This window comes from Sturnus vulgaris, chromosome W (assembly GCF_052056855.1).
Source record: "Sturnus vulgaris isolate bStuVul1 chromosome W, bStuVul1.hap1, whole genome shotgun sequence".
NCBI classification, from domain to species: domain Eukaryota; kingdom Metazoa; phylum Chordata; class Aves; order Passeriformes; family Sturnidae; genus Sturnus; species Sturnus vulgaris.
Window position 1 is genome coordinate 71,413,585 of NC_142282.1, and position 26,916 is coordinate 71,440,500.

The following is a 26,916-nucleotide window of genomic DNA, read 5'->3' on the forward strand; positions in this document are numbered from 1 at the left end:
GAAATGGCAGTGGCAAAAATTGTTTTTTCAGATAACCTAACAACTAAGAATCCAGACTTGGTACCATGTACATCCGTAACGTGGCAAAATCTTGTACATCTTGAACCATAAAAATATGCTTCTGCTTTAGCAATAATAAAGCAGGATTGTTGTAACTCACTGGATGTATTGAAAATGGTAGATTCCGTGACCCCTGTAGTGTCCTGTGGTCTGGTCCCTCTCCCCTCTGCCCATGCTTAGTCGGCTGAGATCCAATTTCCTCCCGCCCCTGATGCCTTGAGGAGCTGGAACAGAGGTCACACACAGAGTTAAGGGGAACAAATGGGTATTTATTGTGAGGCCCACGAAAGGCCTACAAAAGCCACACCCCAGCAATACAAGTGCCACAGTCGTGGACCCTGCCCAGATGGCTCCAAGATGGAAGGAAAGGAGGGGTTGGTCATGAGTTCTCACACCTTTATAGGTTTCAGTCCATTTGCATGCAGGAGTCAACTGTCTAATTAATAGTCTCAAATAGGGAAGTTTCATCCTCCTGCTTGCTTGTGTGTCTGCCCTCCTCTTTTCACGTTGTTTATGCTTAGGGCTTGAAGTTTAAAGATACTGTCCTTGAGTCCCTAGGTAGAATTGGACTGTTTTGTCTTCATCACCCAAGCACAACGGAAAAGCACATCCAAGCAGAACAGAACAGAAAACTTAAACTTAGAGGTATCAATTTCCCCCCTTTAGAGGCTCGACAAGGCTTTTACCTTGTCGAGTCTCTATTCTAAATATTACTGACAACAAGTATTTAATGACAGATAAGTACCTAATACATAATAAACATAAACTTAATAACAATAAACATCTAAATATCTAACAAGAATAGTATTCTACACAATCAACTATTATATAAAAGAGTAGTAATCAGATACAGAAGAGGAATCACTTAAAATATCGTTTCCATCAGTTTTGTTGTTACAATTATTCGGGAGGAGAAGCTTTCTTAATTCTAGAATAGTGGATCCAGGGTCCTCTGCCAGCAACTTTGACTGCGGTGAAGGTGGTCAGCAGGACTTTAAATGGTCCTTTTGACTTGGCTTGCAGAGGATCACTGTCCCACCACTTCACATAGACCCAGTCTCCAGGCTGGAATGGATGTGCTGGTGTGTCCAGTCCTATGGGTCTGGATAACACGATGTAACTCTGAAGTTTCTGCAAAGTGGAACTCAAAGCTATTAAGTAACACTGTAGATCACGTTTCCCCTTTATATGAATTTCACCTGGAACGTTCGGGATTTGATATGGTCTACCATACAATATTTCATAGGGACTAATGTTATCCCTTCGTCTGGGTTGTATACGAATTCTCAACAAAGCTATAGGTAGGGCCTGAACCCATGTCATAGATGTTTCCTGGCAAATTTTACTAATTTGTCTTTTAAGAGTTTGTCTCGGTTTGAAAGACAGGTATGGTCTAAGGAAAGGCAGGAGCCCCTTTTCTGCGATGCAGAGTGCAACCCCCCTCCCTTTTAATTATTTTAGGTCCAATTCAGACACCTTCAGGCAGGAGATATGGGGATGAGAATAACAGTTCTTTACTGGTATTTAACAAAGCAGAAAAAACAACAACAGCTATAAAAATTGGCAACAGAAACAGTCTAGCTCCGCTCCAGTCCCTTCTGGCCGCAGGCCGTCTCCCTGTGCTGTTACCGGTGCTGTGGGGGCAGGGCAGGTCCCGCGCAGTTGAAGAGGGCTGGGTGATGGCGGCCGCGGCCCAGGGGAGAGAGGGGATGGGGAAAGTTACTCCCCCCTCACGGTGTCGGTCGTGGTGCTCAGCAGAGTGTCCGGAGGTAGTAGGGTGAGCTGGGAGAGCAGCGGAGTGATGTCCAAAGGCAGGGAGCGTGGATCTCAGCGCTGGGATGACAGGGGAAGATGCCAGAGCAGAGCCCAGGTTGTCTTCCCACTCCAGGAGCCAAGCGAGAGAGAGTCCCCCGCTCCAGACCCCCCTATCCCACCTTTCCTTTTCCGGTTCCCCCCCCCCTCCCCCTCCAGCCACCCCCCTACGAGAGAACATTATCTGTCGTTTTAAGGTGTAGCCACAATTACTTAGCATAACAATGGGAGAAATTCCACAGAAAGAAAAGCGAAGCATTCAACCCCCAACAGAGTTCCATTCATACGTTCAACTTTACCACTTGCTTGAGGTCTATAGGGTGTATACAGATCCCAAATAATTCCCAAAACCCGACTAACTTCTTTAACCACTGTAGCTACAAAGTGTGGTCCCCTATCTGATGACATTCCCAAGGGAACCCCGAACCTCGGAATTATATGATTGAGCAAGACTTTCACCACGTCCTTGGGTGTGTTAGTGCAACAGGGGTAAGCTTCCGGCCATCCACTGAAGGTGTCAACTAATACCAGTATGTACCGGTATCCTTCTTTGCGTGGTAACTCTGCAAAATCTATTTGCCAGTAATCCCCAGGAAGATCCCCTGCCTTTGTTACTCCTAACACAACTCTTTTCCTTGTGTCAGGGTTGTTCTTGCAACAAATTTCACACTTACTTACTACTGATTGTATAATATCAGTCATTCCCTTTCCTATTACTACTTTTTTTAGATGTTTCAAAAGGTTTTCAACCCCGAAATGGGTGGTTTCATGCTCTCTTTGTACTAACTCCCGTAGGATCAGGGGTGGGACTACCACCTGGTTTGTTGGTGTAACAGCCCATCCACTCTCTGTAATTTCAGCCTTGAGAAATTTTATTAGTTTGTGGTCCGCTTGGTCATATATCAGGGTGTACCCCGACAAATCAATCTCTTTCTGCGGAACCACTGCAAGAATACCTTTTTCTGCAATCCTTCTTACCATTTTATCAGCCAAGCAGTTTCCCAATTCTGGAGTGGATTTTCCCTTTTGGTGACCTCTACAATGTATAACAGCTACTTTTGCAGGTTTTTTAATGCTCTCTAGGAGGGCAAGGATTTGCTCAGCATGCTTGATCTGATTACCTTGAGCATTCAAGAGTCCTCTTTCCTTCCAGATGGCTCCATGGGCATGGACAACACTAAATGCATACTTGGAGTCAGTCCATATATTTACCTTTTTCCCCTCGCTCAGGTCTAAGGCTCTTGTCAAGGCAATCAGTTCAGCCTTCTGTGATGACACATCTGCTGGCAGGGCCTTTGCCTCGACTACCTTGTCCTGTGTAGTCACTGCATAGCCTGTCATCCTTTTGCCATTTTTCATAAAACTAATTCCATCGATAAAGAGCTCCCAATCTGGATTCTCTATGGGCACATCTTTTAGATCTGGTCGGCTGGAATAGACCTCTTCAATTATTTGCAAGCAGTCATGCTCTGGTTCATTGTCAATTGAGATGGAAGACAGAAACATGGCAGGGTTAACAACAGAAGTCGTTTTCAGGGTAACATCATCCTGTTCTAATAGCAGCAATTGGTATTTCAGCATCCGGTTGCCGGACAGCTAATGTCCCCCCTTTTGCTCAAGGACAGATGCTACTGCATGGGGTACGTACACTACAATGTGTCTCCCAAGCGTGAGTTTTCGGGCCTCCTGGATCAAAATGACAGTGGCTGCCATGGCCTTTAGGCATCCTGGCCAACCTTGGGCAACACTGTCTAGCTGTTTGGAAAAATAGGCCACAGCTCTCCACTGGTTCCCGAGACACTGTGCTAGTACCCCCAGAGCCATACTCTGTCTCTCATATGTAAAAAGTTCAAAAGGTTTTGCTAGATCTGGCAGTCCCAGTGCTGGAGCTGACATTAGAGAGTGTTTTAGCTGTTTAAAAGCTGCTCTAGCATGTTCAGTCCATGGAATAATTCCTTTCTCGGCTGCTTTTAATGCCCCATATAAGGGTTTTACCAGTAATCCATAATTTGCTATCCATAAACGACACCAACCTGCCATTCCCAGGAAAGATTGCATCTCTCTTACAGTATGGGGTTCTGGGAGTCGACAGATAGCTTCTTTTCGTTCCTTGCTAAGCTGCCGGTGTCCACGGAAGATCTCAAGTCCCAAATAGACTACTGCTTCTTTAGCAATCTGTACTTTGTCTTTAGAGACTCTGTACCCACTCAATCCCAAGAAATTTAATAAACTTACAGTGAATTGTATGCAGTCCTCCCTGGTTCTGGCTGCAATCAGGATATCATCCACATATTGAAGGATAACTCCCTCTGGCTCTTGTCTTTTCCAATCTTCCAATTCCTTTGCTAGTTGGTTCCCAAATATGGTAGGGCTGTTCTTGAAACCTTGGGGTAGAACTCTCCAGGTAAGTTGACATTTCCTCCCTGTCTCGGGATTTTCCCACTCAAAAGCAAAAAGGTTTTGACTGTTTTTATGCACAGGAATGCAGAAAAAAGCATCCTTTAGATCTATAACCAAAAACCACCCTAATTCATCTGTCAGTGTGGTCAAGAGAGTGTAGGGATTGGCTACTACTGGGTGTATATCCTCTGTAATTTTGTTGATTGCTCTTAAATCTTGTACTAATCGGTAACTCTTACCGTCTGCTTTTTTGACAGCTAAAATGGGGGTATTGAATTTAGACTCACATTGTACTAACAAACCATGTTGTAGAAATTTCTCAATTATAGGTGCCAATCCCTTATGATTCTCTAATTTCAAAGGGTAATGTTTTTGCCTTACCGGTGTAGCTCCTGGTTTGAGTGCAATACTCACTGGTTCTGCCCGTTTGGATCTTCCTGGGATATCACTGGCCCACACTATTGGATCTACCACATTTTCCACCTCAGCAGGAATTTCACTGCATTTTTCCTGTATAAAAAGTGCAGCGACTTGGACAAATTTAGATTCAGGAATCACAACCTGTACACCCTTTCCCTTTTTGAATTTGATTTCTGCTTCCAATTTTTCCAGTAGGTCCCTCCCCAGCAATGGTTTTGGGGAGTTAGGCATATAAAGGAATTGATGGGTTACCCAATGCTTCCCCAATTTGAATTTTAAAAGTTGGAAGAAAGGCCGTGTTTCACTTACCCCAGTCGCCCCAACAACATGTACAGTGTCTTGACTCAGTTCCCCTTCTAAGGTATTTAATACAGAATATGCTGCTCCTGTATCTACCAAAAACTCTATGTCATCTTTCCCCAGCTCAGTTATCACCAAGGGCTCTGCTGGGGGAAGAGCCCTCGGTCTCCCTCACTCAGAGCCTGAGCCACTTGAGGTTTGTACTATTGGGAGCTGGGGAACTGAGGATTTTCCTTTTAACACTGGACAATCCTTTTTCCAGTGTCCCCACTTTCTACAGTATGCACACTGGTCCTTCTCCGTAGGGGAAGTTTTTTGGGGTGACTTTTCCTGAGTTGCCTTCTTACTGGGCTGGGATTTAACGGATTTAACTCTTTCCGTTGAACCTCTATCTCGAAACACTTTCCAGGCAACCTCTAGCAGCCTCTCCATATCTCGGACCCCCTCTATCTTCTGCAGCTTCCTTCTTATATCATTTGAAGCCTCACCCATAAACAGCAAAACCAAGTGTGCTTTACCATCAGTTGATTCAAGGTCTAGGTCAGTATATTTGATGGCAGTTTCTCTTAACCTGTTCAAAAAATCAGATGGTGATTCATCATAATTTTGCCTTACTTCATAAAGCTTCGACCAATTTATAGCCTTAGGTACTCCATGTTTTAACCCATATACTACCAGACTTTGATATCGTTTTAGCCTCGCCATATGTTCTGGTATATTTGGATCCCACCCAGGATTCTCAAGGGGAAATATCTGGGTGACAGTACCCTGAAGCAATCCACTGGCTATGTTCCCCTCCACGGAAGTTGTGATGCCTTTATTAACCATCTGTCTGTCAGTGGGGTCGAGTAATGTATCTAACATGGAGTTTAAATCTGCCCAGTCAGGGATTTGTGAGTTAATAGCCTGCTCCACCAATTTTGCCACTTTATTTGGGTTTTCTTTATATTTTCCCACAGTAGTTTTCCACTGTTCTAACTCTATAAGGGAGTATGGTACTTTCACATATACTGGCCCCTGATTACCAACAGCCTGTCGTAAAGGAGCTTGCAAAACTGGTTCTCTGTCCCTCTCCCTTTTCGATCTAGTGCGGTGGGCAATTGGGCTACCCTCTCTGAGGACCTTTTTGGCTATCTTTCCCCTTCTCCTCCTGTTTAAGGCAGCAATAATCTCGTCCATTTCCTCATCCTCCTCTTCCTCCTCGGACTCATTCGAGCAAGAGCTGTCTGTTTCTGTAGTAGCCAAGAGTCGATCTCGGCTGGTCCCAATCCTGGAAAGCATCATACAGGACCTGTTGCGACTCCGCTGCCGGACTGTGTGTCTGCGATCCTTGGTGACGTCACCTTCGGAGGCAGCTCCCTGACCTTCGGCGTTGCCATGGTACCTCACAGGCCTGAGAACGGAGGGGGCACCGCTCCCCCCATGGGAGGTTCCCTCTCCGCCATCCCTGTAAAAGGCCCTGCCCCCCGGCCCCTCCTCTCGGGGCCGTGCCGAGGGCTGCACACACTGGCTCTCTCCTCCCTCATTCCCCACCCTGCGGGCTGCTGCCGGAGGTGGCGGCGGGGGCAGTGTCCATTGCTGCCCCGGCCCGCCTTCCTCCTCCTCCTTCACTGACTGAGGCCCCACCTGAGCTGTGCCGGCCCCAGCCCCCCTTTGCGGCAGTGCCGGAGGAGGGGCCGTGCCCTGGCCTGAGGCTGCGCCCTGGCCTGAGCCCGTGCCCAGGGCAGCCGGGACCGATCCTGTCCTCATGGCGGGAGCGACCAAATCTGTCTCCGCCTCCTCTAGGGTTTTATAGGTACTTCTGAAAGGTAGCTCTTTCTTTTTGTCTTTTAAGACTAATATATGTCCTTTCTTTTTATCTTGGTCCTGCTCACATGCTAATACCATAAAAAGTCGAGCATACTCTAATTCTTCAAAGACTCTATCTCCGCATATTTGGGATATTAAACTTGATATTAATTTTCGGTCTAAACTACCAACTTTAGGCCACGTTTCTCCATCATCTAGTTCATAAGTTGGCCAGATTTTCTCCGAGAGTCTGATAAGTTTAGGTTTCGAAAGTATAGACTCTTCCCCGATTCGTTTCGCCCAATTTTTCAATATTAACCCCAAGGGGCTATCCCTTGGAATAACACTATCATCATGTTCGCCAGAAAATGCACAACCCATTCTGATGCCCAAAATAAGGAGTAAGGGATAAAAGAGACTCGGGGTAGAACTCACAACCCTCAGAGTCACCACACAAATGCTACGCCACCTTCTGGCTTTAGATAAAAGGTGCTGCAACTTAATCCACAGACCCTCCTAGCACCTAACCCAGCTGCTAAACAGAATACCCTTTTATTCGGTCACTCACGTGCCTCTGTCCCCAGGGTTCTTGGCTCTGATACCTCTGGACCTCTGCTGGGCCTTTTCGGGGCTGCTGGCAGAACTTCAGTCCAGGGGGTTTTCCAGATGCCTCCACTGTCCCACCTGGGTCGCCAGCTCTGATGCCTTGAGGAGCTGGAACAGAGGTCGCACACAGAGTTAAGGGGAACAAATGGGTATTTATTGTGAGGCCCACGAAAGGCCTACAAAAGCCACACCCCAGCAATACAAGTGCCACAGTCGTGGACCCTGCCCAGATGGCTCCAAGATGGAAGGAAAGGAGGGGTTGGTCATGAGTTCTCACACCTTTATAGGTTTCAGTCCATTTGCATGCAGGAGTCAACTGTCCAATTAATAGTCTCAAATAGGGAAGTTTCATCCTCCTGCTTGCTTGTGTGTCTGCCCTCCTCTTTTCACGTTGTTTATGCTTAGGGCTTGAAGTTTAAAGATACTGTCCTTGAGTCCCTAGGTAGAATCGGACTGTTTTGTCTTCATCACCCAAGCACAACGGAAAAGCACATCCAAGCAGAACAGAACAGAAAACTTAAACTTAGAGGTATCACCCCCTTACAGACCCTAGAAAAGACCTATGTCCCCTGATCTTGCCCTCTTTTCGCTCCTGGAAGCCCACATGAAATAAACCTCAGATTCTCCCCAGGGGGGAAAGAGCCTCTTTTGGTATCTTTTATTCACGTCCATGTAGTGGATCCCACAGGCTTCTTCCAAACATCTGAGCAAGTCAGGAACAAGGGTGAAGTCTCAGGGACTGCTACATGGGATGACAAGGAGGAAATCGTGCTTGATATGGCAAAAAAGCTCCGAGCATATGCAGATGCTGTACATGGCCCAACATATGCCAGAATCGCAGCTGTGGAAACACGTCTACAAAAATTAGAAGATAAGATAAAGGAAAATCACAAAAAACTCAGAAAAGTAATTAAAGAAGACCTTCTCCAAATCTTGACAGTAGAAATCAAAAGTTCTAGCCCCAAATGTAAGCATTCCCCAGATGGGGAGAGAAGATACATCCCATGAGCAAAACTGTAGTTTTATCTGCGTAATTATAAAAAAACATAAAGAAGTAAAATGAAAAATCTACTGTTGCTCTGGCAAAACAAGTGGTTAAATTGCAAAAGAGTGAAACACAAAACAAAAGTTCCACCAAAAAGAAATCAGCTCCAGTAGCCCGTAGCCAAACCACCAAGTATGATAATAACATTTCCAATTCCCTTGAAGGAACCTCCAAGACATCTACCATGGGAAAGAAGAATAACCAGGCATAGAGGGGCCCTGCCTCTAGCCAGGTAGATGCTGGGGAAAACTGTGTTTTTTAAACTGTGTAGATTCGTTGGCCTGGCACATCTGAACCACAAGAGTATGAAGCTGTCCTGGTTTAGGGCAAATTTGGGGGAAAACCTCACAAAGGAGCCCCCAGACAGCAAAACCCCCACGACTCCTCCCCCCCACCACCGGGTTTGGGAAGAATTTCCTCAGAGAAAACTGGAAAAAAACCCCTGTTTATTTAACAAGTGAAACACTCCCCAGCACAGGAAAAAAACAACACTAGCTGACAAAAAAAACTCTTTCACCGTTCTGAAGGGATGACAAACTCAGAGAGTCTCTCCGGCGAGTGGTCGCCCAGTTATCAGTCTCCGGTGCTGGGGAATGACTGCTGCAGGTGACAGAATGCAGACTCCCGGTGTTTCTTGGTGTTTCCCAGGTCCCTGTCCGGAACAGGTTCAGATGGTATCCAGGAGAGGGAGGGGAGGGGAGGGGGGTGGAAAAAAAACAGTCCAGGGAAAAAGTTGTACTGCCTAGCTGAACTAACTAATAAGCAAAAGCAAGGGCAAAGCAAAGGAAAGAAAAAGAGGCAGAAGCGAGCAAGCAGGCAAGCAGAGCTAAAACCTCTCCTAAACACAGACCATGGGGGAGGTGAGCTGGCTGATAACAAGACAAAACAAAGCTTCACTTTCAGAGTCAGTCCTGAAAGCACAGGACATAATACCAAACATAAACAGAACACACGATTGGAGATACAAACACCATAACATCACCCTAGGAGAGAAGCCTTGGTCAACACTAGTTCGCAGTGCACACTAGTCCCATTAAGACATGTGGGAGCAGAATCTGTTTCTATTGTTGGCTTGACAGGGGGATCACAGAATTTTATTTTAGTAAAAGCTGAAATAAGTCTGACTAAAAATTAGTAGAAAAAACACCCTATTGTGACTGGCTTATCGGCCTCACACATTTTGGGCCTAAATTTCCTCCAAAATAAGTATTTAAAAAACCCAAAGAGACTCAAGTGGGCTTTTAGAATAACTACTGTAAAAACAAAGAACATTAAGTGATTAAACACCTTACCTAGACTGTCAGAAAACCCATCTGCAGTGGGACTCCAGAAAGTGGAAGAGCAACAGCTACCAATTACCACCTCTACAGTGCACCGCCGACAGTATAGAACAACTCAAGATACTGTGATCCCCATCCACAAAATAATCCGTAAGCCAAAAAAACAAAGAGTGGTCAGTAAGGCCCACTCACCCTCCAATAGCCCCATCTGGCCTGTGCGCAAATCTAACAAAAAATAGAAATTGACTGTAAACTATCGTGCCTTAAATAAAGTAACTCCACCACTGAGCGCTGCCATACCAGACTTGCTGAAACTACAGTACGAGCTGGAGTCCAAAACAGCAAAGTAGTATGCCACCATTGACATTGCCAATGCATTTTTCTCCATTCCTCTAGCTGCAGAATGCAGACCTCAGTTTGCTTTCAACTAAAAAGGCGTGCAGTACACCTGGAACAGACTGCCTTGGGGTGGAAACACAACCCCACCATCTGCCATAAACTAATCCAGACTGCACTAAAAAAAGGTGAAGCTCCAAAACATTTGTACTACATCAATGTCTTGGTTTGAAAGACAGGTATTTGCTAAGGAAAGGCAAGAGCCCCCTTCCTGAGATGCAGAATGCAACCCCCTCCCTTTTAATTATTTTAGTTTTAAATCAGAGGCCTTCAGGCAGGAGATGTGGGGATAGGAATAACAGTTCTTTACTGATATCTAACAAGGCAGAAAACAACAACAGCTATAAAAATTGACAACAGAACAGAACAGTATAACTCAGTTCCAGTCCCTTTTGGCCACAGGCTGTCTCCCTGCGCTCAGTTACTGGTGCTGTGGGCAGGGCAGGTCCCGTGCAGTTGAAGAGGGCTGGAGTGATGGCGGCAGTGGCCCAGGGCTGAGAGGGATGGGGAAGCGACTCCCTCCTCAAGGTGTCGGTCATGGTGCTCGGCAGAGTGTCCGGAGGTAGTAGGGTGAGGTGGGAGAGCAGCAGAGCGATGTCCAACGGCAGGGAGCGTGGATCTCAGTGCTGGGATGTCAGGGGAGATGCCAGATCCGAGCACGGGGCGTCCTCTCCCTCCATGAGCCAAACGAGAGAGTTTCCAGCCCACTCCCGACCCCCGTCCCACCTTTCCTTTTTCTGGTTTCCCCCCCCCCCCTCCACCCACCTCCCTTCGAGAGAACATTACATTAAGGTGTAGCCACTTAGCATAACAATGGGAGAAATTCCACAGAAAGAAAAGGGAAGCATTCGACCCCCAACAATCAATAATATCATTATATAAGGGAACACGGCAGCAAAAGTATTTAAAAAAAAAAATCTTCCAAATTCTCCTAAAAGCTAGTTTTACCATCAAAAAAAGCAAAGTCCAAAAACATGTCCGAAAAATCCAGTTCCTAAGAGTAAAGTGGCAAGACGGATGGCGTCAAATTCCCACTAATATCATCAACAAAAGAACTATAATGTCTCCACCAACCAGCAAAAAGAAAACACAAGCTTTCTTAAGTGCCATAAGCTTTTAAAGAATACATATTCCTAAGTAGAGCCAAATTATGAGCCCTCTCTACCTGGTTACCTGTAAGAAGAACGATTTCCACTGGGACCCTGAACAGCAACAAGCCTTCACTCAGATCAAGCAGGAAATCACTCATGTGGTAGCCCTTGGCCCAGTCAAAACAAAACCAGATGTGAAGAATGTGCTCTACTCTACCATCGGGAACCATGGTCTGTCCTGGAGCCTTTGGCAGAAGGTACCTAGTAAAACTCAACATCGGCCATTAGAATTTTGAAGTCGAAGTTACAGAAAATCCAAAGCCAAATACATTCCCACAGAGAAGGAAATCCTGGCTGCCTATAAAAAAGTTCAAGCTGCCTCAGAAGTGATTAGCACAAAAGCACAACTGCCCTTGGCACCCCGACTACTGGTGCTGGGGTGGATGTTCAAAACAGAAGTTCCCTCTACCCACCACGGCACCGATGCCACATGGAGCAAATGGATTGCCCTCATCACACAGTGCGCCAGTATTAAAATATTTAATCGTCCTAGAATTTTAAAAATAATTAGAAATTAGCCCAAAAGTAAAAACTTTGGTCTCACTGACAAAAAAAGCCAAAAACAAATAGCACATGCTGAAAAAGCCCCACCATACAACCAACTACCAGCAAATAAAACACACTACACACTTTTTACTAATGTGTCCTGTCGCATCGTGAAGATGAACCGGAAGTGGAAAGCAGCAGTGTAAAGCCCCACATGACAAGTTGCTCAAACTACAAAAAAAAAAGTAAATCAAGTCAACTTGCTGAACTCAAAGCCGTTCAGCTGGCCCTGAACATTGCTAAAAAAGGGAAGTGGCCAAAGCTCTACCTTTATACCAATTCATAAATAGTAGCCAATACTCTGTAAAGTTAGCTGAAAAAGTAAAAAAAAAAGCTAGATGGCAAAGTAGGGGAAAACCAATCTAGGCTACTAACAAGTAAAAAAACATTGCCAATCAAGTAGAAAAACTACCTGTAAAAGTCCATCACGTAAATACCCATGTCCCCAAGAGTAGAGCTAATAAGAAGCACCAGAACAACAAAAAAGTAAATCAAGCTGCACAAATAAAAGTGTCAAAAAAAAATTAGCAGCACAAGGGAGAGTTGTTCCTAGCTCAATAAGTTCATGATGCCTCAGGTCATCAGGGCAAAAATGTCACCTATAAGTAAGCACAAAATCAAAAAGTAAATCTAACCATAAACAATATTTCTGAAGTTATCCATAACTGTAAAACATATGCTGCCATCAAGCAAGCTAAGCTTCACGATCCACTATTAATACAGAGTGGGGGTCATGATGGTTCATTTGACCTCAGAGGTGCAAACAAGCAAAATGCAGGGGACAAAATCAGTTTATTCAACAACAGCAATGCATTTTTATTAAATGCCAACAACTCAGTAGTGATAGAGGGGAGAGATATAGGAAACAAAGCATAGAGAGAGAAAAAGAAAAAGAAGGGGATGGGAAAATAGCTATAAACAGACGAGACGGGCTTCCTCACCGGCCAGCCGATAGACGAGTCTTCATCTGTGGGGAGATCTCAAGGGTCTTCTCCAGAGGGTCGCTCTTTTATAGTCCTTCTCCAAAGCGAGTGACTTCTGGCCAAGAGGTGGGGAGATTTATGGACCATTGTGTGGTGCTGTGGGAGACAGGTGCGGTTGGGCAGCACATGTAGTCTCCAATTGGTACAGCACAACCTCCAGTTGGTACAACACAATCTCTGGTTGGTGCCACAACAGCACAGTCCAGTGAACACAATACACCAGCACACAGTCACCTGACAAGCATCCATCTTGGCCAGGCCAGGAAGCCATTGTTCGGAGTCAACCTGGGTGGGGGTCCTCGAGGTCTCCTTGCAACGGTCGAGAGGCAAAAACGAGGGAAACTTCGGACCGACCCTTACACCAAGTAAAGCCCCTCTGGTATGGGGGACAATGGTCCAAATGTAAGTATAGGAAAGCCTAGCAGATTAGCTACATCACACTGCCCCAGACACACCAAAGTAAGTGCTACTTGCTAACCATGGTAAAAGCCACCACTAAATAGTTACAAAACTACCCTGTGCCTCACACCACTGCCCGAAACCCCATCCTAGGCCTGGAAAAGCAAGTCCTTTGGAAACATAGCACCCCTGAAAAAATTAAGTCAAACAACAGAACTAATTTCAAAAATAGCCTTATCAACACCCGGGCTAAAAAACATAGCATTAAGTGCACCATATCCCCCTACCATGCACCAGCTGCAGACAAAGTAAAAAAGTACAATAGACTCTTAAAAACCACCTTGAAAACATTAAATAAAAAATCTTTCAAGAATTAGAAGCAACATCTTACAAAAGCCACCTAGTTAATTAACATCCGAAGTTCCATCAAACAAGCAAGCCCTGCCCAGTCTGTCTTTGCATACAGTAAACAAAAACAAAGTCCCAGTAGTACACGTCAAAAGTTTATTAGAGAAAACAGTTTAAATCAATTCTGCCTCAAATACAAACAAACCCATTCGTACGATTGTCTTTTCTCGAGAACCAGGTTACACATAATAAATAATACAAAAAAATAAAACAACACAATGTGTACCTCAAAAAAATCTGATTGTTAAATAAGAACCATATGTAAATGTGATAGGTTGACTTGGGAAGAAGAGACTCAGAGAGAGATTTTCTCTAAGAGAATTTCCTCTGTGGGGGTTGGGATAACTGCAACAGCCAATTAGAGAAAGTTAGTTCGCTCTGTGAACACACATTTTGAGGAAGGTAATCCGGAACTGAGGCTCTTTTGTCTTTCCGGTGGCTGAGCAGGTAACATCAACCCGAGCTTCCCCCTCCCCCATGCAGAGGGGGGAGGCTCGGGAGGCCGCTTGGGCTCCGTTTGCCAACGAGGGGACCCGATGGCCGGGGGGGAGAAAAAGTTGTGTGATAAGACCTTCACAGCTTCCTCCTACACGGGCCTGCGGCTCTGGCGTGGGGGGAGGCCGACTCTTGCTGCTGCTGGATGGGCCGGGCCTGCCCGGGTGGTCATGAGCAGTGTGGGGCTGCAGCCCAGCCCCAGAAAGGCTGATTAACACCTCAGCTACACCCCCCCCAGCACGGCCTGAGCCTGGCCCAACATTTGTAGTGGTGTTAAACTTTAACTCTTTAGTGTTCAGATAAGATTTGCAAAGCCTCCAGCCTTTCCTTTGAATATGAAAGGGAATAAGAAGATTTCTGAAGTCAGTGACATAAGAGCTAAGTTTTTAAGATGGAAGGAGAATGAGAAGATGCTGAAATGGCTGAAAATCTTTTTGTGAACTTGTAGGAATGAACTGATGTACTGAATATTCCTATAAACCATGGAAAGAGACATGGGGGATGGAAATGTTCCATTTAAAAGATGATTTGACTAAAGAGCACCTGTGTTGAGAATTTCTGCCCTGAGAAAAGAAGGGAATTTCAGCTTTCTGAAGATGAAGCCTGAGCAGAGAGAAAGGAGACAGAGAGAATCTTTGTGGTTGAACATTTCATTCTTAAATGTAATACCCCATGAGACAGACATGGCCCACATCTACAACTTTGGGACGGCTGTGGAGTTGGGAGGAGCGTCACGGTTGCAGGTTCCCGGGCAGATGCAAATCGTGAAAGATAAAACCACAAGAGGACTGTCTTTCCTTCTTGTGGGAAAAATCCCTACAACTTCAACAAGAAGAGGCTTCTCTCTCCAGAAGTGAACTGAGAAAGACTAAATTGGGCACTGACCGAAGTATTTCTTATATGTTTGTTTTGTTGTTATGAAGATTGGGAGAGGGAGGGAAGAAGTGATCTGAAAAATCTTATTCTGAATTTTTTTTTCCTTTCTCTTTGTGTAGTTAATAAATTTTCTTTTATACTCTCTCAAGTTTTAGGCCTGCCTTGCTCTTTTGCTCCTGGTTCTGTCTCACAACAGGAAAAATAAGTTTATTTAAATTGGCAACTCAAAACAAAGACAGTAAATATTACTATTAGATATCACTGTTATTATCTGTATATAACTGTATACTATATAGATATGTATAATGTATGTGTTTATATAATTAAAATATATATTAGATATAGTAGTAAGCTGACGATAATAGGGATAAGGAGTGAAATGTTTTGAAGTCACTTGATGATGCTTGTATCCCCAATCGTCTGTTCTGTTAGTGTTGAATATTGAGTTCTGTAACTTTAAAACTAGTTTCAAAAGTATAGAGAAAGAAAAAAGATGCAGAGTTTGTTATCAAAGACTGCACTTGCTCCCGCACATCCTTCACACAAACACTGTTATCTACAGTAAACAGCAAGAAAGAGCTCTCCTTTGCTCCTATTTTTTTCTAGCTAGCTAAAGCAAAAAAAAATCCCTAGACTGTATTTCTTTTCCTTTTTCTTGAAATTGTTCAAACCTGCTCTGAACTGAAAACCCAGAAAAGCACCGGGAGCTCACACCTGTGGTCCATCAAGCCTGGGCTGGGCCGCGGCGTTTCCCAATGCTGGAGGGACTGAAAACAAACTGAGCAAGCCAGGCTGCAACCCACAAAAAAAACCTCTTCTAAATTTGTAATCTTTTCAAAGCAGTGAGAAGTTTTGTTGTTTAGTATTGTTCATTTTTGTACTAAGAAGTACTTTGCCTGTTAAATAAACATTTTTCCACTTCTCTCAGAGAAAATATTTCCCTGAACTAGTTGAAAGAAGAGCTGCTTAAATCTGTTTCCTAGAGAGACCCCATTCAAAAGTTTCCTCCCAAATTTGCCCTAAACCAGGACACCTGGATACCTGATAGCAGTGGTAGCTGCAGAGAAGCACAAAAGCTGATATGTACCACACATGATAATAAATGGTTTGGAACAAAAGGGAGGACATTGGATATCACCAGCAAAATGCTGAAATACCAGGTTGCCCTACTGAAGCAGGACAATGTTGAGCTTAAGGTAATGACTGCTTTAAACTCAGACATGTTTCTTCAGGCTTCAGAAGAAGCTTAGAGACCTTTGTGCCATGACTGCCTGGTAACTATTGAACAAGTGTTTTCTGGCAGACCAGATCTCAAGACCAATCCCATCCAGTGATGGATTTGCTTTATCAAACCTAGAAATAAAACAACACAGTTTCAAGATAATATTAGTATAGGAGGTAATATAAAGGCTGGTATTTATTAGAGGCCTCCAGGGTCTTTCCATAGTGTGATCTTCCACACAATACGTTTACTTTTTTCCTGGTGCCAATTCCAGGGCTCTTCGTAGCTGAAGTGTACACAGACAGCAGTGCAGCTTCTATTATCTTTGTTGGCGTGACTATTTGTTTTCCATCTTTCACAAAGCTACTTCTGTCTGTAAAGAACTCTATCTCTGGATCCTCAGTGGGTGTGTCTTGTAGGTCTGGTTGGCTTGCATACACTTGCTCAATTGTCTGTAAGCAATTGTGTTTAATGTTCTTCTCCTTGCATTGGGGTATTGAGAAATTGGGCTGGATTTACCGATGTGGTTACTTTCAACTCCACATCTTCTTGCTCTAGTAGAACAGTCTGATATTTTGGCATGCGGCTTGGGGAAAGCCAATGCCCATCTTTTTGGCCTAATACAGTAGTTACGGTGTGTAAAGTGTACACTACTATCTTTTGTCCCAAAGTTAATTTCCTGGCCTCTTGTATGAAGAAAACAGTCGTCACTATGGCTTGCAGGCATCCAGGTCATCCTTGGCTGACCTTGTCAAGTTATTTTGAAAAGTACCCCACAGGCCTCTTGAAGTCTCCTACCTTCTGAGCTAGAACTCCAAGGTGTGAGGTTTCAGGGAACCTCCGGGTGTGTCTTGTGCACCCACACTGTGGGTTTATTCTCCTTTTGTGTAAAAAGCGAAGCAGCTAGTAGTTGCTATAAAGTTATTTATTGCAGAAGCACATCAGTCTCAAAAGCAAAAACAAAGCAAAGCAAAGCAAAGCAAAGGCATAAAAGCAATGGCAAAATGCAATGTCAAAATGCACATGGCAAAAAGCCATGGCATAGAGCACCAGCTCTTCCTGATGCATGTTCTTTTATAGAAACTTTCTAGCTAGCTAAGACCCAAACTCGGACCACTACTTCTTAACCTATTAGAATTCTAGTTTCTTAGCACACCAGATTACGTATAGACTACGTTCATGGCCTATCTTGTTCTAACTGAAAAATGTAAGCAATATTCTTAACTCTAACTCTATTATGTCTGAAGCTAGGTTCTTGGAGCCTCTAAGAAAACACTAGCATGTTTTTCAACCTTCACTAGAACATGTACTACTTCTCAGGCATCTAAGACCTTTTGCTTACTAAAAGCACTTAAAACTTATTCCATTTACTTACTTATTTTCTTTCTCTTGTGTTACAACCTAAATCTTCACTTCTGCCTTATAAGTGAGAGGCCTAATATACTTCAATATATTTAAAGGTTTCAACTCAATCCCTGCATTCTGATTTCTCTCTGAAAAAATCAGAGAGACTCCTGACTTAATGACTCCAACACCAAGGGTGACCTGCTGTGGTTCATGCACAAAAAGCTCAAAGGGCTTTGTTAAGTCTGGGAGTCCTAAGGCAGGTGCAGACATCAGGGCTATCTTTAAGTTACAGTATGCATGTTCACTCTCAGGAGTCCAAATCAAAGGTCCTTCCAGGGCCTCCTTTCAAAGCTCATACAATGGTTTGACCAAAAATCCATAATTCAAGACCCAAAATCTGCATCATCCAGCCATACCCAAAAGTGCTCTTAAATCTTGGGTAGTCACAGGTTGGGGTCATGCCTTAAAGAACCTAAAAATGAAACAATACACTTTTGAGATAACATTACTGTAGGAGGTAATATAAAGACTGGTCTTATTGGAGGCCTCCAGGGGCAGATATCGAAAATGTACACAAAATGCCCTCCCCTACATGGGGTGAATACAGTTTGTTTTGTTTTTTTTCTTTGAGGGTTCCATTCACATATTCAGCCTTACCACTCATCTGAGGTATGTAGGGAATTTGCATATCCCAAACAATTCCCAGCATTTGACTAACTTCCCTGATCACTGGGAGACCAACCTCAAAGGAACCTCAAACCTTGGAATTATATGATTGAACAAAATTCTCACAACCTCTTTTGCTGTGTTAGTGCAACAAGGGTGTCTTGGTTTGAAAGACAGGTACTTGGTAAGAAAAGCCAAGAGCCCCTTCCCTGAGATGGAGAGTGCAACCCCCTCCCTTCTAATTATTATAGTTTTGGAATCAGGGGCTTTCAGGCAGAAGATATGGGGGTAGGAATAACAGTTCTTTACTAATATATCTAAGAAGGCAAACAAAAGAAACAACAACAGCTATAAAAATTGACAACAAAACAGAACAGTATAACTCAGTTCCAGTTCCTTTTTGGCCACAGGCTCCCTCTCCCTGCACTCAGTTACCGGTGCTGTGGGCGGGGCAGGTCCTGTGCAGATGAAGAGAGCTGGGAGGATGGCAGCCGTGGCCCAGGAATGAGAGGGATGGAGGAGCGACTCCCCCCTCACGGTGTCTGTCGTGGTGCTCAGCAGAGTGTCTGGAGGTAGTAGGATGAAGTGAGAAGGCAGCAGTGCGATGTCTGACAGCAGGGAACGTGGCTCCTGGCCTTGGGATTGCCGGAAGTGTGGTAGGTAGAAGCACCTGCCGTCTTCCTCCGAGTCCACGAGAGAGCGAGAGAGTGAGAGCAGGCCCCTACCCCACCTTTCCTTTTCCCATGTTCCCCCTCTCCCCACCCCCTTCGAGAGAAACTGTTACTAGCTAGGGTGTAGTCCAAAATACTTAGCATAACAATGGGAAAATTCCACAGAAAGAAAAGGGATGAATTCAACCCCCAACAAAGGGTAAGCCTCAGACCATCCACTAAAGAGGTCAACCAACACCAATATGTACCTGTATCTTTTTTTAAGGAAATATAAAAGCAAAAATCATTCTGGCAACATTCCCCCCTCTATAGACTCGACTTTGTCAAGTCTCTACTCTCTACATTCAACCACACCATCACACCATACAGCCAGCTCTTATGCAAAGACTAACTACAGATATAAGTAGTATGAATAGTTCCTTTCATCCAGTAACCATGAAGTGAGAGTACCGAAGGTATATTCAAGGTTCAGTGAGCTCTTTTGAAAGCTACCTGATGTAGAATTTGAGTTTGATTCCAAATTTCAACCAAAACCTTATTAATTCTTTCACTCTGATCTTCATAAGAACAAGAACCAGTGTTAATGATTTTGCGGCTAGTAGGAAATTGAGAGCCATTCTGTTCTGCAAAACTATATCAGACAAATCATGGACTTTTTCTTGTAAGGCTGAAATTGCATCTGAAATTTGCTTTTCAATATGTTCAATAACCCTCAGAGTGATCAAATATCATTATGTTTGGAATTACAGCCCCAAGGGCAAAGGTCCCGTCTTGGTTTGAAAGACAGGTGTCTCCTAAGGAAGGCAGGAGCCTTTCTTGAAATGGAAAATGTAAACCCCCTCCCTCCAAATTATTATAATTTTGAAAATAAGGAGTTCTCAGGCAAAGATATGGAAATAGGAATAACAATTCTTTACTAGGAAAACTAAAACAAAAATACAGTAATACAAAAAAACCCAAAACACTGACAGAGTCAGAATACAACCTGACACCCTGTCAGTCAGGGTGTTAGTAGCAGTCCGTATAAATGGTGGCTGCAGTCCTCCTGGATGACAGATGTGGTTCAGTTGAAGCAGTGCTCCTGTAGAAGGGTGCAGTTTTCCTCCGAAGGTCCAGTGATGATGTAGAAGGGTCCAATTTTCCTCTGGAATCCAGTGGAAAAAGGCTGCTCTGATGTTCCAAATCTCAGTTTTTATCTAGGTAGGAAATGCTTGGCTCCTACCCCTGGGTGGAGCATCTCCCAAATGGGATGATGAAATTTTATCAGTCATGCAGTGGGACTCTATGGCCCATTAACAGACGATATCTTCCTGGAGGAAGGATGGGTTGTGGAAAAGATAAAGAACACTGCCCCACCTGGTTTAAACAGATGGTGATAGAATACATACTTTTTGGTTACATCCTGCATTGCAACCCAAGGCAGGCCCTATCTTTATCTAGGGGCAAAACTTACCAGGCCTTGTTTTCACATATTCAATACCACCTTGACAAGTTGGTCTTATTATGAGTTTTGCATACATTTTGGACTAAAGTCACATGCAAATTTTGAGGCCAAATCTGAATCATGGTTACCAACTGTCAAGATAACAGGCACCACAAAAACAATTTAAACCACATCATCCTGTGTGGGGTTAGGCCTCCGGGTGCTCTTAGGCACCCAACTTGTCAGGTTGTTTTCTTCAATGAGTCAAGCAGCTAATAGTTGCTATAAAGTTGTTTATTGCAAAAGCACATCAGTCTCAAAAGCAAAAGCAAAGCAAAGCAATGGCAAAAAGTAAATGGCATAAAAGCACATGGCATAAAAAGCAAGTGGCAAAAGCACCAGCTCTCCCTAATGCATGTTCTTATATAGAAACTTCCCAACAAGCTAAGACACAAACTTGGACCACTACTTCTTAACCTATTAGAATTCTAGTTTCTTAGCACACCAGGCTGCGTATAAACTATGTATATGGTCTTGTCGCTACTGAGCTAGAGAAAGCAATGAGCAACATGGACTCCCTTGGGGAAAGGAAGCTATTTTATTGAGAACGTGTTCGTATTTATAGGGTCTTCCGCAGACTTAAGACAAGACAGTAGTTCATTGGATAGTTGGAGAAACATCTCTGGGACCATACTTCAGAATGGGTCCCATGGTCAGCACCAGGTGCTAATCGACATTATTGATTCCATTCTATTTTGACAAAACTATCGTCCTGGGAAAAACTCCTTATGGAAGCTGAACATGTTATCAGCTTGGAAACGGATCTGTGAGAGAACCAGGAGAAGCTCCAACCTGGGAATGATTTTCCTGGCTGTAATTTTCCTAGATCTCTAACAGTGTGTCCACAGGTCTCCCTTTCAGTTTAAAAGAAAAAAAGGAGAGAAGTGTTTGTAATCTCTCTGCAGGGCCCTTTGCAAAGGAGAACAAACACAACTCAAGAGACCTGAAGACATCCCAGGGAAAATCTTCGAACCTGGTGCTTTCTCCCTTACAAAGCTAATTACAATAACAAAAACCCGCCACTATTCACCAGACCTATTATCTCTAATACAATTCAAAAAGCCTATCTAACAATATTTTAATTGGCTTCAAAACAGTTCCACCACGAGCAGATCAATGTTCATCCTCTGCTTGTAGAGGGACCATCAGGCTGGTGATTGGCACTCTGGTCAGCATTTGAAGGCTGTGCATTGGCCACATTCTGTCTCTGATGTAGCAGGTCTGTGCGGACACATCTTGCAGGTACCCCTGTATCTGTTGAGATGCAAGCGTACCCCCAACCCCAAACAATAAGGTCATGCAGGCCGCCTCACTTGTTCGTGGTCAGGTCCCATATAAAAGACCTTTGCTCGAGGCAGTCCTATTTCATCGAAGGCCTGTAACAGCGTGAAATGATTCACAATAACAGGATTATTGGAATCTTTTGGCACAGTAAGATGATTGATGGTATATAAAGCTTTTTCCAATCGGCTGTGTGGTGTTTCCCCAGCCATTCCCCTTTTCTGTTTGTCTAAAACACGTTTTAGAGTACCATGACAATGGCTTGGCCTGGTGGAGAATGTGGTGTGCCAAAATTATGTGAGACTCCCCACATCGGCAAGAACTGCCTCGCCTTTTGAGAGATGTAAGCAGGGCCATTGTCAGTTTTCACTGCAGAAGGTATGCTCAAGATTGCAAAGGCCATTCTCCAATGGGCAATCACATCGCAACCTTTCTCCCCAGTATGAGCAGATGCCCACATGGCGGAAGAAAAGGTGTCGATAGAGACATGCACATACTTGAACCTGCCAAATTCAGCGATGTGAGTGACATCTGTCTGCCAAAGCTGCAAGGCCTTGAGACCCCTGGGGTTCACCCCCACCGGTAAAGGCGCAGCAAGGCCATGACAGTCATCACAAGAGGCGACAATGTCACCAGCCTCAGTGGCTGTTGATGAAATTGCTTTTGCAGAGTATGTGCATTTTGCTGGAAAAACCCATGTGATGCTCCGGCTTGTGCAATCTTATCAGGCTGAGGTGCCACCCAGGCAGGTTTAGCCAACCTATCAGCCCTGGCATTGCCTTCTGTTAGAAAACCTGGCAAGTCTGTGATTACGTATGTGCAAAACATAATATAGATGAACTCAGGCTTTGATCACTCACCACAAGGCCTTCAACAGCCAGAACAAGACGGCGTTGTCAACCTCTTTCAGAAGTGAGCAATCCAAACGCTGAGCTATGTCTGCAACATACGCAGAGTCTGTGACCAAATTCAAAGGTGCCTATGAAAACCGTTGGAATGCCATAGTGGCAGCCTTCAACTCAATAATCTGAGCAGAACCTGTTTCATGACCCTCCAAGGTTTGCCAGGCAGACTCATCCTGCCAGGTAACAATGGCCTTCCCTGTTTTGCCTGACCTGTCAGTAAAGACGGTAGGACCTTGCACTGGAACCCGACTATATTTGGGTCTTAATGACAGTTTAACTGTCTTTGCCATATGCAGTAGCTTATGGCTGGGGAGATGATAAACAATCTGCCCGGTAAAATCTTGCAGTGCACTTTGCAAGGGGACACTATTAATAAAAGCCCCTTCAAAGAACTCCAGCTCCACAGGAAGTACAATTGTTGTGGGGTCTGCTGCCATCAATTGCACGCATAGTTGACGGCATCTGAGTATCAGTTGGGCAATCAACTGAAACACTGTATTCACTGTCTTTTTTAGCTGATGAGGCAAAAAGACACATTCTAGAATGTGCAAGGGATCAGACCAGGTATTGTTCCACTGGCCAATGATACCTGTGGGATGCAAATCTGGACTGATGATTGTCCTAGTTTAGGGCAAATTTGGGAGGAAACCTCTGAATGAGGTCCCTCTAGGAAAAAAAGAAAAGATCCAAGCAGTCCCTCCCCCAGTCAGCTCGGGGGAAAAAAAAATTCCTAGGAGAGAAGTGGAAAAAAGAAAAACTGTTTATTCAACAGGCAACACACCTCCCAGCACAAAAATGAACAATACCAAACAGCAAAACCTCTCGCCGTTCCGAAGAGATGACAGATTTAGAAGAGTTCTTTCCGTGGGCTGCCTGGCTCACTCAGTCTGGTATCAGTCCCTCCTGTGCCAGGGAATGCCGTGGCCCAGGCCAGGCCCGGTAGGCCACAGGTGTGAGCTCCTGGTGCTCTTCTGGGTTTTCAGTCCAGAGCAGGTTCAAACAGTTCCAGGAAAAAAGAAAAAAAGGGAAAAAACAATCCAGGGGGCTTCTCTGCCTCAGCTAGCCAAAAAACTAACCAAGAGCAAAGGAGAGCTCTCTATTGCTGTCTACCACAGACAACACAGTCTGTCAGCAAGAATGCAGGGGAGCCAGTGCAGTCTCTGATAACAAACTCTGCACTTCTTCTTTCCCCCCCTTCACTTCTGGAACCAGTCTTAAAGTTGCAGAATTTAATATTCAATACCAACAGAACAGACGATTTGGGGATATAGACATCATACAGTCACCCCAAGACAATGATAAACACAGTGATATCAACGGAGGGGTCTACTCGGCATACTTGACGAGTAGACAGAGCATGCTGCACCTGCTGCAGTGCTCGTCGTGCCTCCAGGGTCAATGTTCAAGGTGAATCCAAGCCAGAGTCCCCCTTCAAGACATTGAAAAGTGGGGACAATTGCTCGGTGGTCAGCCCTAAGTAAGGATACAACCAACCCATAACACCCAGCAACTTCTGAGCATCATTCAAAGTTTTTATAGAATCTGCAAATTGCACCTCTTGATGTTGGATCATTTGATCCAGGATCTTGACCCCTAAATACCTCCAAGGAGGTTGCTGGACCTTTTCTGGAGCCACCTGCAGCCCATAACAAGGTAAAGCACAGAGCAGACAAGGTTCTATCCTCAACAACTCATCCTGAGTAGAAGCTGCTACTAAGATGTCATCCATGTAATGACAGCAATACGCACCAGGAAACTGCTCATGGACTCCAGACAAGGCCTGAGCTACATACCATTGACAAATAGCAGGGCTATTTCAACAACCCTATGGGAAAACCTTCCATTGATATCTCTGTCCTGGCTCAGAATTGTTCACTGCAGGCACCGTGAAAGTAAATTTTGGCCTATCATCAGGACACAAGGGGATTGTGAAAAAACAGTCCTTCAAATCAATGACCAAAATGTCCCATTCAGCAGGGAGCATGGCGGGTGATAGCATGCCAGACTGCAATGCCCCCATGCTCTACATAACTACATTTATCTTTCGGAGATCCTGTAACAATCTCCATTTGCCTGATTTCTTTTGTATAACAAAAACTGGTGTGTTCCAGAGACTATTAGATGGTCAGTGTCTCCCTGCTCTAGTTGTTCTTGAACTAATTGACGAAGGGCTAGTAATTTGACTTTTGGTAGGGACCACTGTGGTTGCCAAACAGGGGTATTAGTTAACCACCATAAAGGAATCATAGCATAATTTCAGCCCTGCACTTCAGTGACCCAAATTACAAATTTGACTGGATGCGCACCCCCCAGGCAGCCAAAACATCCCGTCCCCAGAGGTTGATCGGAGCTGAGGTTATGTAGGGTCTGACGGTAGCTGTCTGCCCTTCAAAATTCTTGATCAGCACAGGCCACTGACTCACAAAGGTCTGTGCTGTACCCCCCAAACCTTCAATGACCTGGCCAAGAGGGGCCATCAGCCATGTGGGAGGCCAGGCAGAAAAAGAGACCACCGTCACATCCGCCCCAGTATCAAGCAAACCTCTGAGCTGGATCTGGGATGGGTTGGCGCCTGGCACTGTCAAGGTGCACACCATCTGTGGACCCTGATCAGAGATATTCATAGTCCAAAAGACTTGTGGCTGTCCTGTGGAGCCTAACCCTCCATCTTTACAATCTTGTTGATCAGCCCTGGGAACATATGAGGGAAAAGGCACAAGTTGGGCAATACGAGTTCCTACCAGGATAGTGACAGGGGGACATGGCGTAGAAAGCATAGCACAAATCTGACCCATAAAATCAGCATCGATGATGCCTGTGTGGACAAAGATTCCCTGGATAGTGGCACAAGATCGTCCTATGAGCAGTGCACTCAGCCCATGACCCAGAGGGCCAAAGGCATCCGGTGGGACCTTGTGGACACCAACAGAGTCTAGGACGACTGTGGCTGGGGTATGTACATCCACACCGGCGGAGCCCCAGGTGCTGGCTGCATGCTGGCTGAGGAAACCTGTGTCAGCACTGGGTTCTGAGGCGTGGTTTGTATCTGTGCTCTGCACCCCAAAGCACTCTTTTGACTGTTTCCCTGGCCAGCAACAGGCTTCTTATATTTGCACTGGTTTGCATAGTGGCCTGTTTTTTTGCATTTAGCACACAGAAAAGTAGGCATATTTGCCTTCTGTTGCTGTGGCTTCTGCTTATTTTTGCCCTTATTCTTCCCCTGTTTTTGCTGACCACCCCCTGACATCTTCTGATGGTGCCACATGACAGCTGCTAAAGTAGAGATCTCATAATCTATGGTACCTACATTAGCACATGCCTGAGTCATGCCAGTCAGGGAGGGGTGTCCCGGAACAGCCTGTATAATTTTTGCACAATCAATATTAGCATTGTCTCTGGCCAGCTGTTTGCATAACAACTGTCTCAGAGTATCATCCTCAATCTGTTTCTCCAAGGCAGCTGCGACCTTCTCAACGAATTGTAAGAAGGGTTCTCTAGGGCCCTGAGTAATTTTCACATATTTTTGCTTTGGGGCAGCAGCCTCCATTGTTTGTAGCATTGCTGCAAACCCTATTTTCTGGCATTGCTCCAGGATCAGAGGATCCCAGGTAGCTTGAAGGACAGGGCTAGAGAAACGATGTTGGCCCATGAAAGCATCACTCCCCACAGCATATCTGGGGTCTGCCCGGGGCTGCTGCATTTTCTCTGCAGCAGTCCTTTCAGCCATTTGTCTCTAATTGTCCTCAAACAGTCTAAATTGAACAGGTTGGAATAGCACTTGGGCTAAATGCTTATGTCCTGGGGTACAATGCAAAAATGTGTATTCTATCACCATCTGTTAAAATGTGGGAGGGGTGGTGATCCTTATCTCTGTGGGAGATATCCTCTGCTGATGTGCCATCTGATAAAATCAGGGGGGATGATCATCGTTATCTTTTCACAACCCATCCTTCCTCCAGAAGATATATTCCGTTAATGGGCCATTAAGTCCTATTGTGTGACTGATAAGATTACATCATCCCATTGGGAGATGCCCTAGCCAGGGGCAGGAGCCAAGCCTTTCCTACCTAGATAAAAAACTGGGGTTTGGAACGCGAAGGCAGACCTTTCCACTGGATCCCAGAGGAAAGTCGGACCATTTCCACATCATCACTGGATCTTCGGAGGAAAACTGCACCTTCTACAGGAGCACTGCTTCAACTGAATCATATCTGTCATCCAGGAGGACTGCAGCCACCATTTATACGGACTGCTACCAACACCCTGACTGACAGGGTGTCAGGTTGTATTTCTGACTGTGTTGGTGGTTGTTTCTTTTATATTATTGCATGTATTTTATTTTTTCTCTTTTCTCCTATTAAATTGTATTACTGACT

The 26,916-nt window shown here is 44.7% G+C and overlaps 1 protein-coding gene and 1 pseudogene across 1 annotated transcript; both read right to left on the minus strand.

Annotated features, from left to right (window-relative positions):
• Nucleotides 1-328: 328 nt before the first annotated feature.
• On the minus strand, nucleotides 329-10,078 carry LOC148220387 (uncharacterized). Its single transcript, XM_088155542.1, has 4 exons — nucleotides 10,012-10,078; nucleotides 7,465-7,494; nucleotides 5,511-6,536; nucleotides 329-1,893 (listed from the first exon to the last, which is right to left on the minus strand). The coding sequence occupies exons 1-4, from the start codon at nucleotides 10,076-10,078 to the stop codon at nucleotides 1,529-1,531; spliced, it is 1,488 nt and encodes a 495-aa protein (XP_088011668.1). The 3' UTR covers nucleotides 329-1,528.
• A 9,682-nt stretch (nucleotides 10,079-19,760) lies between these two features.
• On the minus strand, nucleotides 19,761-26,638 carry LOC148220388 (endogenous retrovirus group K member 8 Gag polyprotein-like; annotated as a pseudogene).
• Between the last annotated feature and the right edge of the window lie 278 nt (nucleotides 26,639-26,916).